Source organism: Bacillus rossius (assembly GCF_032445375.1).
Source record: "Bacillus rossius redtenbacheri isolate Brsri chromosome 4 unlocalized genomic scaffold, Brsri_v3 Brsri_v3_scf4_2, whole genome shotgun sequence".
In the NCBI taxonomy this organism is placed as follows: Eukaryota; Metazoa; Arthropoda; class Insecta; order Phasmatodea; family Bacillidae; genus Bacillus; species Bacillus rossius.
In genome coordinates this window covers 17,895,271-17,915,831 of record NW_026962011.1, presented here as the reverse complement: position 1 = coordinate 17,915,831, position 20,561 = coordinate 17,895,271, and the positions used below count along the sequence as shown (strand labels likewise).

Sequence of the window (20,561 nt, the reverse complement as noted above, 5' to 3'; positions counted from 1 at the left end):
TCCATGCAGCAAAAACGTTTCGAATGTTTTTAACTCAGTGCATCCAGCATTAAAGAGCTTACGCCTACTAAGGTAGTTATGAATTTTTTTTGATCTTCAAAACTTTTTTGTTAAATCTTGCACTAACTTTCTTTGCACCCAGTTTGTAAAAAATTTGAGAATAGTATAAAATAAATTCGAACAAATTTTATGAAAATGAATTTTTTTTATATTAACCCCTGTTTTTGAGGTAAGTAGCTCGTCTCATCAAAAATTGTTTAAGTCAAATATTTTAAAATATGTTTTGAATTTTTTAAAACGAATTTGATAGTATAACCACTAAAAGAAAGTTATGAAATTTTTTTCTCCCAACCATTGTCATTTACACCCCTTGCAGACAAAAGTTCTAGATAATATTTCGAAAGAATAAAATAAATAATATCGGATTCTATTGTAAAGATTTACGGAAGTTTTTTTTTGTTCCAACCCTTGGTTTTTATTTAACCCCTTACAGTAATTGGAATACTGGTCAATAATTGTTTTACAAGAGAGTTTTTTAATTTTTAAAAGATTAACAATTGTTGTTGTAGATTTTATAGTTGACCTAAAAAGAATTAGGAATTTATTGTCCATTAATCTCTTTAATATTCTACACTCTGCAGCAATGTTTGTTTGTATCAAAAAATTTTAGAGACAAAATCTTTATATAATATTTATAGGGTTTAAAAACAGTCTAAACCGATTTAATAGCGTGCTTGTCCTTCAACCCTTATTTTTTCCACCCCTTTGTGGTTCGTCATATTAAAATTATTTCAAACGAAAGTTGTGGATGATATTTAAAGGTTTTACGATAAATAAGAACGGATTTAATAGTGTATATTATACGAAATTAATTACTTTATAAACTCATTGTTTTTATTTTTCAACGTTTTTTTAGGAATAGTTCGTCTAATAACAATTGTTTCAGACAAATTTTTAGGTTAAAATTACAATACTTCAAATGGAATTGATAGCGTGCCTACAAAGAAAGTTATAAATATTTTTTGTCCTCCGAAACCTATTTTTTTTTCCTTCCATCACTTGAGAATTTATGTTAGCCGTGAAACATTTTGGGTGAAAAAAGTTTTTGTATTACTCCTACGAGTTACGTCTAATCAGATTCGATATTTATCATATTATGAGAGTTGTACAAATTTTTTTGTTTAAAAAATTCTAATTTCTAACCCTTTGGTCTGATTTTGTCCGGTAACGAACTCTACCGAGGTTTTCCATTACTCTATTTTATGTATAAGTTTGGAAGTAATTAGTGAAAAATTACGGCAATTATCGTGTCCATATATATATACATTTTTGGTTTGACGGCGGTTTTGGGGTCATTTGACCATGAAACGAAAAACTATATATATAAATTTTCTGTAGGTCACGCCATGGTAACGGCTAAAATTGGTAGATTTTCTTCGAACTCTACCTAATATTTTTGATAAATGTTTCAAAACTTTTCACGTATACGAACCTTAGAAACTTTTAGGCATGTGCCATATGAATACCCTACAAAACCGGTGCCGATGAAAGCTAAATTTTTCATAATTACTTCACGTAAGTTTTCGTGGGTATTATCTTTTGCGCGACTGTTTACAGTCATGAGTAGTACAGGAACGGGGCTACTGGGCTCTTAGTTCATGGTTGAGGAGCTGTGGACAAATAAACACAGTACCTACCTACTCTGAAGTCAGCGGCAACCAGCGTGAGTTTCACGAAGGACCCCCGTTGTCCGAGACTACGAAGAACTCTCGGTTCCATTCAGGTTGAGTCCTCGTGGTAAAGTCCGTGGATTTACTGCCATTTCTAACAGTGTGCAGATACCGGAGTTTACTATTCGCCCCACGGGCGCCAGCTTTCCCTTCCGCGCGAGGGGGCGTCCCGTCGACACGTCGAGAGGAGGTCTCGCGTGAATCTGGAGAAGAGCGTGGGAAAGGGCGGTCCGGGGGGTGTGGCATCAAAAGCGTGTTCAAAGCCGGCTGCACGAGGGTGAGGCGAAAGAAAACGCTGCTCCATGGAGAGGATGGCAAAGGGGCAGGTCCGGGGTTGAGGGTGGTGCCGTCCATTTGTCAGCGGCGGCAGCGGCAGCCGACCAGAGGCCCGAGTTGCCGCTCGTAGTCGCGTCGAAGACACACTCCCCCCCCCCCCCCCTGCAAAAACCAAGCGATCCCGGGGGAAGTTTGTCTGGGCGCGCCGCTTCCTCCTGGAAGTATTATCCCACCAGCCGCTTGAGAAGGGGGGGGGGTGGTGCTATTTGTTACAAAGGTCCTCCCCTCTTCTCGGCCCACATTTGTCCACGAGCCACACACACACACACACACACACACTTACCCCCTTCACGATGAAAAGGAAAATGTGGCCCGGCTCGGCGCAGCACTAAATAAACGGTGACAAGTGCGAAATTGAAAATCATCCTTTTTCCGTAGGCGGGAGTCACCGGTGAAGGATCCACGCGAGGCCAGGCGGCCGTGCTCTCTTACGCTCCTCTTCCTCTCTGGAATATATATATTTTTTTTCTTCTCTTTCAACTGGAGGGCCTTATTCCACTTCAGCACACTGCCTTCGTTTTTTTTTTTCTCTCTCTCTCTCCCTTTCCTCTTTCCACCCCTCGACGAACGATATAAAGTAAAATATGCCCTGCCCGGGTGAATTTTGAGAGGCTGGCTTCTTTTGCGTACTAACTGCTCTCCGCTCATCCCATGGCCCTTCGAAACACCGCAGAAAAAAAATTTTATAAGGAGAGAGAAACAAAAAAAAAAAAAAGAAAGGCAAGCGACAAGGAGAGATACAAAGAATCAAGCACGAAATATTCGCGGTGAGAAAACGACACGCTTCAGTCTCTGTTAGCGTTTGCGGGAAGCTTTTTTTTTTTTTGCTCTAGGCGGGGGGAAAAAAATTATATCTTTATCGGCAAAGATTGTTATTAATAAAAGTTTTTTGAAGAGTTTCTAGTGACGTCTTTTGATAAAAGCGCTTACATAATGTACAGGATAATCCACAAGGAGTTACTGACACTCACAGAGCTTATTCCTTACATCATTTGGTGCATAACACAAAGAAATAAGACACATTAGAAAATAACGGATACAATAATAACCCGTCAAGATGTTATTACAGTGATGATTTATAAGGTCCCATAAATACAGATGAACATCAAAATTGCACATACCAAATTTACTAAAGATGCTCATAAAGGTTTTCGTCTATTTTCATTTACATGGCCTCGCGTTTTATGTACCGCATACGTATCTGCACACTTCTGTGTTAAATAAATGTAGTGGCAAGCACGATAAAGATAACTAGTGTCTCACAGTCATCACCCAACCGTAACAAGCGGTTCATTGTAAGGCATTTACAATTTTTCTACCTTTTCGTCAATGTTGGGAATAGGACCAACATTTTTATGACACATTTCAATTCAAATCAAGTAAGTAATAAACTCTTACGAGAAGTGGTTACTCCATGAGAATCAACGTGTGTAATCTATGTTCTTTAAATGAATCATGCGATGTGGAATTATGATTGAATACATTTTTTTGGACATATGCCACTGTGTATATATTGCATTGTCTGTCATGGAAAAATTTGAAGAATGCAAAATAAGAAACAGAAAATAACGCAAGCAACTGCTTTTTCATAGGAAAACTACTATGTTAGTTGGTATGATCGTCGTTGTATTTTCAATAATACCTGCTAATTTTCATCGTTATGTTTGTATGGTTTCTGCGTTTTCCAGATTTTTTGTCTATCTGCTTTTATGGTTCTTGTTGAAACTCTCAATTAGTTGGTAGCTCACTGTGTTCGTCTGTACTTTTTTTTTTCACAACTGAATTCCTTCCACGGAATTCTTGTGCTGTCTGATATTATAAGTTTTAATGTATTCTTCTGTGCTGTCGTCTTTGTGTTGTCCATAATACGTGTTTTAGTTTCATCGTTGGGTCCATCTGTTCGACATCAGCTGCGTTATTAAGGCTTGTTCGCTGTGGGGTTTGTTCTCATTTTTATTTTTCTAATTTTGCATTTTGGAATCAGAAGAACTCAAATCATTTGTGATGCTTCAATAAAAAAAGTTTTCACTAATTACTTTTAAATTTTTACGAGTTGATTCTGATAATGATGAGTATTTACTAACTTTACCTTAAAAATAAAAGTTTAATCCATTTATTTCCACATATATTACTATACAAAGAGTGCCAAACTGCAATGGATTATGTGGAAAATCTTTTTTAAATAAGTGAATAATCTATGTTATATTTTATTTTTTTTGTCCTCGTTCCCCATCGCTATTCTGCTGAAATTAATCAATTCACAAAACAAACTTTTATATATATATGTGTGTAGATTTATTACTAAACGATAATGCAAATTTAAAATCTAAATAGAAAATTAAAATACTAATTTATCATTGTATTATTTGCGAACTCATTAACTGTAGGATACAATAAACATATAAGCTGATACGTATTTCTCCGCCAGAATCCATTCTCTGAGAGTTGAAACCCGTCATAGAGTACAGTGTTAAACGCGATATTACGTCATAATTGTAGGAAATTAACACGCTTATGGTCATTAGCGTGCTCGTAACATGGAATCATTTGTGAAGACTCTGCCCAGTGTTAAAATTACTCAACTTTAACCTACGAAGATTACTGGTTGAAAATTGCTCAAGTGTTTTCTTAGACAAATGGAATTGTTTTTGAATTATCCAGTACTGATAAAATTATTTTTAACATGAACTAACAAAAATCATTAGTATGTTGAGCGTACAGCTTCTTCCTGCCACGTCTACTACGTTTATTACAAAGGTAACACAGAATTCTGAAGTCGGAATTCAGCGTCATGTCTAAGAAGATCCAGTTAATGTGGAGCTACGAATAAATCTTCACCATAAAGAGGGGCCTTCTTTAATTTAAAATCATGTTTTTTTAATGCAATTTCTGCACAGAAAAAAAATTGTTTGTTGTTTAAAAAAAATGTCTAGCCTATTGGAACTTTGTACAACACATGACTATGGCTAGTTTTGCATGTCTGAAATAGGTTTTTGTGTTAATACTGAGTATTTCTTACAATGTTTTATCCAGGAATACGGAAAACATAATCGAATATTCAAACAATTTTACTTTAATTTTTTTTGTCATCATTCCTTTTAATGTGCGCGGTTAACACCGGAAAAAAAAGGTATTCAGGAAACGGATTACGAACAACTTGAGCTATGGTAGCTACTGGCACAACACACAGCATAAACGATCAGGGGGTGAGAATCCGAACCCAGTACTACTGCGAACACTTTTGTTGCGAAAACAGTTGTTTCTGTGTAATTTTACAAGAATATTTCTGTTCCATTTAATATATATATATTTACAGTGTAGCAGTGTGGTACGTACACACATACACACACACATATATACATATATATTAATATATATATATTTACAGTGTATCAGTGTGGTACGTGTGAATGTTCCTCGGACCGACGGGTCGCGATTGGACTATGGCGGTGCCCGCGGCGTATGAGCTAGGCAGCGTGATCGTGCTGGCGGCTTAGGAAGAAGAGCCCTTCCTTCCTTCCTTGCTACCTTCACTGTGCACGAGAGGCAAGCGACAGCTCCCGGGCGCGACCATTAATCACCACACATTGTCTGAAAGATCCTTTACCCGCCCATTTCCTCCTCGTCCTCACAGCGGCCTCGTTCGCCCCCCCCTTCGATCCTCACCTGATGCTCAACCCATCATTTATTTTGTCTTTTTTTTCCCCCCTCCACCCAAACCCCATCTCTCCCTAAGGTATTTTGCATCTCCTAACCCCACGACTACATTAATAATCGAAGGTCGGATCATTAGCGACATGATCTATTTCGTCCTAAAAAAATATTAATAATTTTTTTTTATTGAGTCTGCATATATTATGTTATATTATCTGCTCATATTGTTTATTTTATACTTGGATGAGAAAGAGTCACAAAAAAAGAAGGAAAACGTCTTTCGTTGACAGGAAAGTGACGAGATTGATTTTTTTTTTCAAGGTTTCAAGGCTGCAATGCGTAATTTTTAATAAAAAATAGAAAACTCCTCTCTGAAATACTACAAATAAACACCGAGAGATCTAAATATAATGGAAGTAGGAAATGTTTTAATTACTGCGCTCATGCGAAGCGTTTGATAAAAATAAATTTTATAATTTAAATTTGCCTTTTTTACTTTAGATATATGGTACCAAACTATGGTTCATATATAATTTAGTACTTATTTTAGTGTTGAAACTATAACAATTTTTTTTTATATTTTGGCTGGTAACATAGAATGTATAAATTTTTACAATGATTGAGTTTTAGCAAATCGTTGGGGCCTTAGTTTAAAAAGATAAATAAGGGGGAAACTCAAAATGGCTTCGAGATAAAAGGAAGAATAGGGCAGGATGTTTTACAACTGTCATTCTTTCTGCAATGCGTGGCACATTTCATGACACATGATTCATTTTAATAGTAATTTTTCCTTTAAAACTTATAAATATTTTCAACTTTTTTTACATTTAAACTAATTGATGTATAAAAATGTTCTAAATTCAAATGCCGTTTTATAGCAGAATAATTTTCCTATAAGAAATTAAAATGAGAATTTCAATCATCTTCGGTTTCATGAAATCACAACCAATTAATTTATTTTTTATTTGTCCCTTTTCTGGCTTCAATATTTTGAGATAAACCCATTAAATACTTTATATTTAATATCGCTGACATTTGTTCTTATAAAAATTCATAGTAAATAAACATACATTTATAAGTAATCATATCACGTAAACAAATTTAACAAGTTATAAATAAATTGCACATGCGGAAATCTTATAGCTTTTATATTTCTCACATTAAAAAGAATAAAATGGGAAAATACATTTATGTGAATAAATATTATAACTTGATGAAAATTAATTAAAACATATTTTGGTAAAACTTGGAAAGTTGCATAAGTGTTTAACTTCGTGTTTGGAATTATTAAAGTCAATGTTAGAAATTAATCATGCCCATTTTGTTTAGCAAAAAATTAGTTTTTTTACAAAACTTAAAATGTTGACTAGTAAAGGTTTTAGTTATTTTCTGATACTCTCTTTTTTCCACAAAAAGACGTAGCAGAACTGTATGATAACACACGATGATTATGTTTTCTTTCAAAAATGGACTACGACAGAATTTGACGTTGTAGGTACTTTCATGCTACACATAACTAAAACAATTACTAGTCGTGCAACCGTTTCAAAATACCCCACAAAGAAATCACTTGTGTGAGCCATGCTTTTCCTGTTTATATTTATCTTAGACACTGTGAGACCTACTGCGAACGCGATATTCTTAATGGCCTCCAAGACGTAAAATTTTTAAAAATATTCCATTAAAACTTCTTTCATATGCAAACATGAACACTTTTACGACTGTGCGTATACTTACTCTAGTCTGCGAAGTACGTCAAGGAACTTTTATCGGTTAAGTATCTTCACAGTTCATTAAAATAACTACTATCTCTTTGCATTATTAATTTTTTAAATGCTTCGATTTCGGAATGATATTAGGAAATATAAGTGAATTATAAATTGGTTTCCTTTTATATGTTTCATAAATGGAAAGAGGAATCGCGTGAATAAAAGTGCAAATAGAAATATACTTAAATTTTAGAGTGTTACATTTTTAAACTTAACAATTGTTTAAAATATATACTTTTCTTACAATCTTTAGTTATTCTCAATTATTTTAAACGGATATTTAAAATTTTTACAAAAACCATCACATTTCATTATTTTAAATTCATAAACAGCTGCTCAGACAGTCCGCGTTTCTTTAATTATTATTGTGTTACACCCAATGACAACTATACGACTTAAAAATAAATTTGGTATTCTGCGTCCATGTTAATTTTCAAATAATGTTAAATGATGTAATATTCCATGTTACTATTAACATTATTTAAATTTTTTTTATTAAAATATGAACATACTTTCACTTCACTTAAATTGATGATAATGTACTACTATAAGAAATTTTAAAATAATGTTAAGTTTTAATGTACTCAGTATACACTTTTAAAGAAATTTCAAATACATCGCCCGGAGCACACATAAGTAAAATTTACTTTTATTGAAGAGATTATAATAATAAATACTTAAAAAGAATAAAATTTGAAATATCACCAATAGGGTGTTCTGTCTCATTTATTTTTTTTAGGGAAAATATACCTACATTTTCGAAAACCCGCTAACAATTTACAAATACGAAACATAAATAAATATATAAAAAATAAATACAGAAAATACCGAAAAAAAAAAAAAAAAACATGAACAGGGCTAGATTTTAAGGAATATTTTAACCTGCCCAACGGACAGGTGTAATCGAAAATTTGCCTGTCCGCCATCCAATTTGCCTGTCCGCTGTTTTACCCAAATAAAAAAAAATTCAAAGTCGCTGAAAAAGTGAGAAAAAAGGATTTTTGCTATATTTTGCACCTATTTTTATCACACACTTAACATCCTTATTTAATCATCATTTTCAGACGAGTCTCTGTCTGAGTCACTGCACGAATTACTTTGCTGATTCTCTCTTTAACATCTTCGATAAGGAGGCTGAAAGGGTCGAAGTTTTCTCTGAACATTATGATACCAGAGATTTATTGCTGGTGCTGGATCAAACTCACTTTCAGAAGGTGACTGTATTTGAACACGCATGAGGGCAGACAGTGTATCATCATTTAGACAGTTTCGCCAGTCTGTCTTTATAGACTTCAGTCTTCACATACTTGAGCAGCCCGTAACAAAAACTGATCCAGATGATTTTGAATGCGTTTCGCAGACTTTGCAAAACATTTGTTTTGTTTCTGTGTCGTAACGAAGCCAAAGAAACTCGGAACACCAAGACGTTAAAAAGGTACGGGACCTGGCGATTTTGTCATATTTAACATTATATTCTGACTTGTCCTCGTCCGTTTTTCTTTTCTTTTCTGGTGGTTTTGAAGCACCAGTAATGAATTTACACATTGTGTAACGCAGTTAATTAAATACTTAAACAATCGCCGTGACAAGATAAACTGTAAAAGATTACCGTGTCCTCTGTAAACAAGTAATGTTTATTTTTTGATGCAACAGTTGACAGGCGAATTTTAAAGCAGTCGCAGTCACTGCGGCCACTGTCAGCTGTATCTGGAGTACGCCGTGAAATGTTAACCACGCGAAAACGCTTTTCTGTTAACAAACTATGTTAAAGTAGAGCAAGGAATTAGTAAAGTCACGATTTATAAAGACAATATTTTAAAAAAATTATATTTTGAAAGTATACAACGGTAAATTACGTAATTGTTGGCTGCACTGCAACGAAATTAATATTAATACATGGCAACAAAAACAAACATCATCGGTGTGAGACATTTTGCATCTCTAGCATACGAATACGACTATGTTACGTGAATCATGACGTGAACGTAAGATTTTAAGAATTATGATTCAGAAGATTTCAGCACGGTTTGTACATAACCTACTTTTTTATCCCGTGGTATACAATAACCAGAGTCGTCCGTCACAAAAGAGCAGCCATTATTGTTTATTTATAGATATTGTCAAAGACGTTTTATTTGCGGCCGTGGTCGCATAAATGTTATTTATCACCTCTGCTGAATTAGTGCATGCGAATAACCTCGGCGTCACAAGTTGCACCTGTCCACCGGACAGTTGCCTTTTTTATTTTGCCTGCCCGGACGAGATTTTGCCTGTCCCGGGCAGGCGGACAGGCGCTAAAATCGAGCCCTGAACATGAATGATAAATACGTATACAGATAAACACATGACAAAATACGAAATATAAGTAATGTAGGAAAAGATAAACATTTTTTTTTTTAGATCTAGAGAACGTGAAACAACCATAATGTTATGTTGCAGTTCACCCAATGATCCAAGTACCCAACCAGTTGGTTGGAGCGCCCACGGGGACTGATGTCACACTGCAGTGTCACGTGGAAGCGTCGCCCAAGGCGATCAACTATTGGACCCGGGATACCGGTAAGTTTATAGGCATTCAAACACTTAACACATTAAGTCAACTGCATCAGGTATTCAAACTCAATGTTTTCAATTAAAAGCACTTATTTTTTTTTGGTTTCGAACATTAAGCCTTGTAATCAAGATTTTTATGTGAAATATCTTTGCTGAGGGGGCTACAATTTTCGAGCGTTACGAAAATTCCGATCGCATGAGGGGAATAGTTAGGTACGTGGTGAGGGAACCGTTAGAGCAGGAGAGTGCGTCAGCGGTGACGAAACACACCAACGCATGCACTAGCGGTCGAATGGGTAGACGTGAAAAAAGGTGATGGGGGGGGGGAGGTAGGAACGTAGCGTTGCATGCTATATGATAGTTGTAACGGCCGGATAGGGAGACGGCAGGGGAGATGTGGAAATGACGCAGCAGTGATGTTACAGAATTCTCGTAACACTGCTTGTGTTTGTCTTCTTCCCAGGTTTTATTTTATTTGAGTTCATACCCACATCGTTACTATTCTCAATTATTATCCATTGTTCCATAAAAAAAACTACTAATTTATCTCTATCTATGCCTAATAAGCAAGAAACTTCACTTCTGTCGCGCGTGGACTTTACGCACACAATTCTTTTTCAATTTTCTGCAAGATATTTAAAAGCATAAAATTAAAAAAGTATAAATTTTATTTTCAGTACTATAATGCCAATATTATAAAAACATTATAAACAGTAATGAGATATTTTTAGAATTTTATTTCGTTGATATTGGCATAAGTAGACAAAATTTTCACAAACTTCAAATATTAAGTATTTATAGGAAAAATTTAAGTACTTAAAATTCATTACTAAAACCAGCCCGTTTATAGAAGAGTGAGACTGAATTTGACATTAAGACAAAAAAAAAGTTGAAGAAATCTATACAGCTTGTGGTCTACTGTGCTTACCAAGGCTGGTGTACATCTTTGAAGTTGTAAATTAACAACTTTTTCATTGTGAATAATTGAGCAAGTATTAGCGATGGAACACTAGGCGTCTGGATGATGTTTAATCGAATGAATTTTTACAACCACCGTGAGTTTGATCGCCGCCATAAACTTAATTATTTGACATAATTGGGAGTAGTGTCACGTCACAAAAAGAAGTGAAAAATAACAATGTTGCCTACAAATTTTTTAGTAAAATTTTTTTGTGAATGCAATGGAAGTCAAGGAACGAAAATGAGTAACAACCACAGTGCTGTCATCTGTGGCAGATGGCGCGTACTATGTTCAATAATATAAAAGGAAGCTTTATAGTATTAATTTTTAATGAATTGTAACTAGATATGTAGTATTTTAAAAAAAATCCTCTTCCGAAGAGGTGGTTTAGTATTTCTTCAATTCTTTTTCGCTTTTATCGGTGCAGTTTCATTTCTTAGTTAAAACAGGTGTTAGAAAAATCTCATTTCGTGCATGTTTTTTATTTTCTGTTTTAAAAGTGGATGGTAGAAATGTTATGTCTCTTAAATAAATAAGTTCTTTGGAAATATTATTTAATTTTTTTTCTGGGAGGGTAAATAAAATGAGATATTAGTTGTGCTGGTTTAAACACGTTTCAAATACTCTAAATTGTGAAAATATACGAACCCTCGCAAAATGACTTCTTTCTTTGGTTTTGACTGAGAAGTTGCACTAGCAATCGGTGAACTGCGGAAATTGTTCAGGACAGATTTGGGGGTGGTGAATGTTAGTTTCCCTTAAAAGTGAATGTCCCGTTCCCGGAAATTATTTTATATTCACTTTCCACGCGGTTAAACTGGCTGATTGTTCGAGTAGCTTAACTTTCACATTAACACAATTATCATATCGCACACTTTTTCCATAATTTGCTGGCATAGTTGCATTTTCAACATTAAAGTGTAGTCTGGATAAGGAGATTGAAATTGAATAATAAATAGAAACTTTTTTTGGTTGCAAGTCAATTTTTCTAGCTACTTGACACAGAAAATAAATGTAATATTACCTAGCCTTTTAAAATCCTTCCAATTTGTATGTTTTCAAAGGGATAAATAAAATAAAAACAACTTTTTCGGTAATTTTTTTAACCAAATTACGAAGTACTCACCAGCAATACCTTTAAACCCAAAAAGTTTCAGTTATTTATTACATTTGATTCTCCTTATTTCTACTGCAAAAAAGGTTGAAAATTAAACTTCGCCAGCTAATTATGCAATCAGTATGCGCTACATGTATTTACTTTGACTTTTTTTTTAAGTTCGACCACTCAAAATGTCTACACGTTTAACCGTGTTTGAAGTCAATATAAAATAATGACATGGAAGGGGCCATGCACCCTTAAATGTACGACACGGTTCACTGGAGAGGAAAACGGTGAACCACGAGTAGGTACACACAGGAGAGAGAAGGCAGGGGAATCGAGAACAAAATTCATCGACGCACCTTGAAAGTGCATTCCAAATGACTCGAAAAGTCAATGGTGTGACTAGCAGCTGTGGGCCAACACTTTGCGAATCACTGGGCCACTTACTTCTCCGGAAAATTATAGACATTTTTTTCCCTTTAAAACAACGTTTTTTCACTGACGTGGAAATTTAAATTCAATAATTATTTCGCTTGAGAATTTTTGATATTCTTTCGTGATAAATTATTAATGGGTAAGTTTTAAAACTACTTATGTTCAAAATCTGTGAAATAGAATCATTATGTGAAGCTATAAATGTCTGAAATATTTTCTTATACGAAATAGTTGAAACTGATTTGAAATCGAATTGTATCAACCATCACTTTTAATTACACAGTACTGTCAATTTAATACTTCCACCCCATTACTATCAATAATTTTCAATTTAAGCCAGACAAACAAGGAAAAAAAAAAATTAGCGATGCGGGACCCTGGGTGGTTGCTCCTGGTGCTTCGCATGTGCACTAACACCGGCTCTGAAACACGCCTAAAATAACAAAAAAAAGAAGAAAGGTTTTCTTAAAAAAAAAACCATAAATGAACAAACTTAGGTCAATCTCAAAAAATTAGTACAAACTAAGATACCATTTTAAATTTCAAATACATTTTATATTATGATCCTGCCATATTTACTCGCACACACAAAGACTTTCAGACACATTAGTAAGAAATGGCTATAGTTTATGGAACAGGAAATCCGTGATGGGTAAAAGCATTATATCGATTTAGTTATATATATATATATATAAATAATGGTAACGGAGAGGACAGTGTTTAATTTTTTTTTTTACATTTCAAAGTCAAATAACTATGCAAAGCTTTTATGAAGAAGACTTATAGATATATCAAATCAGGCGAAATATTTATTCATCCTATACATGAAGGCACGTTTGAGACAGGGAATATATAAAAGATAACGATAAATACATACAGCCAGAACTTAGAAGTTAAAACGCAGGTTTTTTTTTCTTTGTTCGTGTTTGTTATTTTCTTTATAAACCGGTTTATTAACCTTTTAGGCTGGTAATAGATTAGATGTTTAAGTAGCAGGTATACTCACAGGCGGCATCAGACAATCGATCGACGCTGTTTGCAGAAACGTGCACCGGCAAGTATTTTTACCCCAATCCCCTCCCCCGTCCCCCTGCGCAGTCATCAAAGTCAATGAATAAATGATTGCATCAATGGTTAATCACGTCGTCATGTGAGTGAATGCGTGTACGGTGGCCGGCGGAATCTAAAAATTCTGTTGGGCGAAGGAAAAATGCTCGCGGTTGAATTATTCACCGCTGGCGGTGACGGCTCGGTTGGAAGTTTCGCGCACGTGGTACCTCGCTTCCGGTCGAGGACGAAACCGCGGCTCTGAACCAAACCTTTGGCGTAAACTAATTTGGAATGTTAGCAGAAACTGCTTAAATTATGTACTTGTGTGTTTTAGTAATTTTCAAATATGGCGTAGTTCCTTGCCAATATATTTTACAAATTAAAAAGCTCTGTTCACACTTTCCTTCCGTTTTAAAAACAATAAAAAAATAGTTGTATTAAATTCTTGTGTAAATGAACAGTTTATACTGAAATAATTATTTTTATTGTGTAATTTAAAATTTAATTTATGATTGCCCATGCCAAATAATATATTCATCTGAAAAAAAGATTAAATTGGTTAAATAATGAAATATGAGCTGACTTCTAATTGCTCACATATCATAGCATTGACTTGCGTTCGTATCTTTCCCGTCATCAACGGCCGATTGGTGTATTTTTTTTGACATCGATATTTCATTTGACCTGGCACCTGGTATTGGTCGGCCATTAGTTGTGACTTATCCGATTAACTAAAAAAAACGTTATTTAACATAGAAATAGCAAAACTTTTAATAACCAATAGATCACAGACATTTATAAACGGCATTACAGAAACTATTAGCTAAAAACAAAGAAACAAAGAGAAAAATTCAATAAATGAAATATTCCTGAAAATAAACAGAGAACAATGTGACCATTTACATAGTTCACTTAAATTAAAAATAACTCTGATAATGTTTTAAGTAAAATTAGGGAAAACAAGTATAAAACATGTGTTGCTAATTAAAACATTATTTTAGTAGTGAAACATAGCCAAACAAGTAATATAATAAGTATTGTACTTTCTGTAAAAATTATTTAGTATTATTATTTTTTATTGGATTTATTGGGTTTTTTTTGTGTTGTAACTACTTCAAGCTCTAGCTATATTATTATTTGTTTAGATAATTTTAAAGTGTTTACCATGATAGGCCAGATGAAAACTTCTTCAATTAAACTGATTAAATAGTTTATATTTCATGGTACTGCAAAATAATTTAATATCTGTTTAAATAAAATCCATTGAAATTTAATTTTTAAAAGCAGTATTTAAGTAGGTACTGCCAGTATATGTCCGACTATATTTATTAAAGTTTATTTTTCTTTTATTGAAAATATATGATTCTTTATTGAAAAAATAAAAAGATCATAAGCCAGAGTAAAAGCAAAGATTATTAAAAAATCATTTCGAACATAAAATGAAAGAATATAAATTCTGTAAACATCCTTTAAATTTATTATTTATAATGATTTTGTATTTATATTTTTTAGTAATTTTTTATGTAGTGTTTATGCTTTCCAATCAATTTTATATTAATACAATTTGTTGTAAAGCTGTTTTAAAACATTTAGTGGGGTTCACCCTCTACTTACGTTATAAAAACAACTTTTAAAATAGTAATTTATTAAATTGTGATGTAAATGAAATGTTTATACTCAAACAATTATATTGATTGTGTCATTGAAAATAATTTATTATCGCCCCCGCAAAATAAATGTGAAAATATTTTTTTTTTATATCTCGGAAAAATTATTAATTTGTTACCATTTCCAGTTATTGCAGAAAACCACGCACATTAACAACAATATTTCAAAACATTTCTGTATCTTTCCAAAAGGTGAATAAACCATAATTTAAATGAAACTGTTCTTGAACCATTACTATAATTGTGTGGCGATAAACTCTCTGGTTAACTTAAATAATAACTGTTGGATGTTTGTGGAAATAATTGGAAGAATTCCACCCAGGTTAGCTTCTACACTGAGAGATATAATATGATCATTCATAATTTAAAATCATTATACACATCCATACCTGCGGATAAGTACTCGAATCAAGATAGCTGCGAGAGAATTAAATTTTCAGTTTATCTTCCTCTATCCAAATAGTAGAAAATTGCGATATTGAAAGACGAAAAATTAATTTAACTTTTAGGAGCGAAACTTTAACGGTTTTATTTGTAACATTTTTCTTTTTTAAATATTCTTTTTCCACAAACTAATCGAATGTTTTACACGTATCACTGGTTGTTCTTAGCTTCCAAGTTGATCCTGTAGTTTTCGTTTTACGTTCATTATTATTGAAAGAAGGGAAATAACTATATGCAGTTGCATGCGCAATCACTTGTGCGTTGTTTCCTTTCGGAGAGATAAATACACTCTACAATTTTTTTTTGCATAAATTATGACGTTGTTTTTATTCGTTACCTTACTACCTATTTTGTCTGTGTGTGTATTGATAATTGGCTACCTAAATAACTTTCCTATTGCTTAAGTAATATCGACAAAATTGTTTGTTAAAAATAATTTTTTGTTCATAGTTTTCACTTTTACAGAATTATTAAATGGGTTTGACAACAGTTCAATCTCCTTAAGTGTTATCTCCTGTAGGAGAACAAAAATTCACACAAATGCATAAAAAATTGTTAAAACATTTTTTTTGTTAGAACTAGTGTCACGAATAATTAATAATACCTTTGCAATAACCCACATTTAAAATTCCGTACACAACTTACTTATAATATTTTAGTGTAAATAACATACTTTAATTTTCATAAAAAAATATTTAGCCTTGCAACAGTTTTATAGCTTGGCCAATGACCGGTCAGAATGCACAAACAAATTGGTTTAGTAACTTAATATTTTGGTAGCCAATTTTGTATTCCTTTATAAAAAAAATATTTTATATTTTATTTCAATGTAAAAAATATCATTTTAAAGTTATTTATTTTGTACAAAAATCTAGGAAACAAAATAAGGTGATACTTCTGTGAGTTAAGGAGTTCGCAGACGACATAGGCCTGATACAGTATCGACTTTGCAATTTGTTTGCTTCTGAGCCCTAGGCGCTTCGATGGCAGTCGCCATCCTCAGAGTAGCAGAACGTGGGGGGAGATCCCCGCCTTCGACGCGGTTGAACCCAGAAGCCAAGCAACTTCTAATGTTGGCCGCGAAAGCCTGCGAACCCCAAATGACTGGATTCGTTTAAATTTTGAGGGAATTTCAGATCGATCAAGGGACAGAACTAAACGAAAAGCCTGTCTAAAACGAATCCACAAAATGTTTTTTGTTTTTGTTACTGGGTTGGTATTTTTGCGACGCGCGCAGCCGCATTCGGGACCGCTGTACGCGCCACGGAAGCCCCCACATGCGCGGAAGAGGTTCCGGACGGGAAAGCGTCGGGTGGAAGGGCTGATGCCCGGCGGACCCCCTCCCCCGCGAGCAGGGGTGGTTTCGGTGGAAGAAGGGCTGGGGGCAGGGAGAGAGGGGAGACATGGAAGGGGAGTGTCCCGCCAGGCGCTGGACGCGACACGCGACTGATGGCACAAATATGCAAATAATCGTAATAATTAACCGGAGGAGGGGTCCACCGGTCCCCCTCTCTTTAGCAGCACCGGGGCCTTGTTTCCGAGGGTCGTCCGTTAAAACGCCGGGGGCTAGGGACCCCACGCGGTCGTCGGTGTGTTTTCTACATCCACTCTCCCTCTCTCTATAACTTCCATTGCAAACATCCCGCCATCTAGGCTCGGCTTCTACAACTAGGTTCTATTTTTATTCTTGCACATTGCATATCTGTGTGAAGCGATAGTTTGAAAATGTGAACATGTAATCATTTCTCAGGTATGGAAACGCAGAAATTTTAACTTTTATTGAGCAGCTCCTACGAAATTTCCCAAGATAAAGGTTTTGTAGTGAAACTTTCCTGATTTAAAGAAAAGCTTAAAACTTTAAAAATATATCTGGCACAAAAATAAATTCCCAAATCTTATGAAGTACAACTTACATAAAATTTGTAATGACAAGGAAATCGCTGTACTGAACGCGAAGATACACTGATAAACTAACCGTCAGTTCAATCACTTCATGTTGTTACGAGGACGCTAGCGACGAGGCTGGCCAGTCAGAGCGTGCGCCAGCCTGAGGAAGGGTAGCGCCCGTCCCTCTGTTTGCGCTAAACGGTGATCCCATTAGCAGCAGCGCCTCCGTCTCTCTACCATCTCTCGAGAGCTCGGCACGTCGTGACGGCCCCGTCTGCGTGAAGTGGCGTAACTGGGGACGCTATTGTTCTCGCAACTTCAAGAGCTAAGTCGGAAATTCCGATGACGCGAATCTTCTAAGGGCTGCGAGATCTATCAGGACGGGTCTGAGAGTTGTATAAACGGGAAGGATGACCCGCGAGTCGAGAGGGGTGAAGTGAAGAAGTAGAGTGACCCCTTGGCGAGCAATGGTGAGCGACGAGCGACGTTACGAGGGACGGTGTTATCGGCGCAGACGAGTGAGTGGTGCGACGCAGTGTGTTGGGGCTGAGACGAGCACTACGTAGAGCGAGTGTCGAGCCGAGCAACAGTGGAAAGGGTAAAAAGTGGGCAAAGGAAGGTGTGATCAATCTGCGGAGAGACATATAGATTGTTATAATTTAACTTATATTATAAATATTAGCTCTGGAATTGCATTTAATTATTTGGGCTATATTTTCCGGACCTGTGTTTCCCACTCCAACAAAATATGTAACAGACTTCAGTGAATAAAGAGGCTGGATTTATTACGACTTTGAAATAAATACATATGTTCTTGTTTTTTTTTTAAAAAAAACATATCGTTGGTATCCTGCAAAATGTGACCTAGTCAAAAAGGGGCAAAACTGAATACGTTGACTTTATTAATTTTTTATAAGCAATAGCCTATATCAGCTATTGATACTTGGTCTGAATAGTGACATTTAATTTCCTTACATACTGTTTGCGATACTAACTTGGTAATTTTTTTATTTACACTTTTTATAATTAAATTTCATTTTTGCTTCTGTTTGACTTAAGTCACTTTTGGCAGTATACCGACAATGCTTATAATGCCAATAAAATATGAAGAAAAAAAAATTCCCAACCGGAGTGACTAATGTCTGAAGCTGTTTTAGCACGGACTGATTCAATTACGACCCACCTCCCTCATAAAGGTGTTGGTTTAAATGGCGGCATTTGTGTTATTGCATTTGTATGTCGTTACTTAAAGTTCCAGGGATGTCCTCCATGGTCGAGAGGTCAAATCACTCGCCTCCGACACAGTCGATCTGGGTGGGGCACAACTCAAGGGTTTTTTTGATGTGTAACACCTTAGCTCTCGATGTTCGGCATTTGGTGGGAGTAATTTTGTAAATGGAACGAAAGTATCATGTAACCACGGTACTGCCATCTGTTGAGGTTAGAACGAAACAAAGTTCACAAAGCCAAATGGAAACTTTGTAAGTATTAACTCTTTAAGGAATTTAAACAAGTATAGCAGTGTTTTAAAAAAAAATCCTTGTCAAAAATTTGGTCCAAAGCCAGGGTTTAGTATTTTTCAAGAATTGTTCGCTTTCACCGGAGATGTTTCATTGTATATAGTAACTTTTTGCTCTGCAAATCGAATTATTCGGCAGTCAACCAGTCCAAAAATTAAATATTTAAATGAATAAAAAATATTTTTTTTGTTAAAGTCTTAAAAGTATTTCTTTTAAAGTCATGCTAAGCGCTCCAAAGCAGTAGCTACGTGCTGCTGAGAGGTAGCTATCATTTTGCTCGTGTGACATTGTCCTTAGATTATCTCGACGGCCCTGCACTAATTTATAGTTTTTATAACGGAACCATTCCTGCTGATGTTTGTACAAAGCATAGAAAATTATACAAAGTGGCAATCTTTGAACTTTGTGAAGATGGGGAGGAGCATATCTGCATGATTTGCACGTTAACTGTGGATGAAGACTTTTTTTATTCAATACGCTGTCAGTGTCATTTTGGTAAGGTGCCCAAACAATTGGCTATATTGTGTTGTATGGGTTGTGGAAAGGTTTTTTTTTTTTGGTTTATGAAAGTGACTGTGTTTAACTACGGAGATTATAATTCATACTTACCAACCATAGTTAGACGTGGTGAAGCACCATTTCCGCAATATTTTGTGGGTGAAAATATGGTGATGGTGAAGGAAAAAAGTGACAAAATACGTCACAGCATGCCGTCTCCTGAAAATATTCCTAACTTCATGCTCTCTCTGTTACCTAATGCCACGGAGATAAGAATTTAAGGAGTAGATGTGTGGGTAATATTTTCCAATTTGATAATATATATCAAAAAGATAACGTTACCCTAACCATTTCTCCTGCTTGCCGAATTGAAATTTACATTAGTAATGGCTTGGGTACGTGGAGAAAAAATGTGATATTGAGAAACTTACTCTCACATGATAACTTTAGTGGTGAAAGGTGAAAAGAATTTTGAAATTTCTTGAATCGCAATAGATTAAAATGAAAAAGGTGCCAATTTTACGAGTTAAAAAAAATAATAATTTTTATTCCAAACAAAAATAATCTAGACTTTCACATTTCATGTCGTTGGTTAAACAGACTTAAAAATAGGTATTTAAAATAAATTCTTAATTCTTAAAAGCATCTTAAATCAAAATATTTAATAAAAACACAATTTAAAATGAAGTTCTCATGTTAATGAATATTAACTAAATTTATTGCACGTATTATGATTATAGAGAATTGTTCCTAACTATTCTTCATGGAAGTACCTTTTTTTTCTATGCTTCTTTCGCTGTCAAAGTTGACCCGTCCTGTCAGCGCATTCAGAGGTTTCTTTATCCCGAGCGAATATCTTTTTTTTTTCCACCTCCTTCGCCGGTGAATCAAGGCTCCTGTGACACCGGTGGGCCCGGCATCGCAACAGCATCCCGGCTTAACGCTCCGATGCGCC

At 34.9% G+C, this 20,561-nt stretch overlaps 1 protein-coding gene across 1 annotated transcript in view; it reads left to right on the top strand.

Annotated features, from left to right (window-relative positions):
* Positions 1–20,561, top strand: part of LOC134542320 (lachesin) — a 588,254-nt gene that overhangs the window by 520,771 nt on the left and 46,922 nt on the right. Inside the window, exon 8 of the mRNA XM_063386470.1 lies at positions 9,929–10,048. Within this exon, the coding sequence (XP_063242540.1) occupies positions 9,929–10,048 (120 nt within the window). The remainder of the gene's footprint in view (positions 1–9,928; positions 10,049–20,561) is intronic.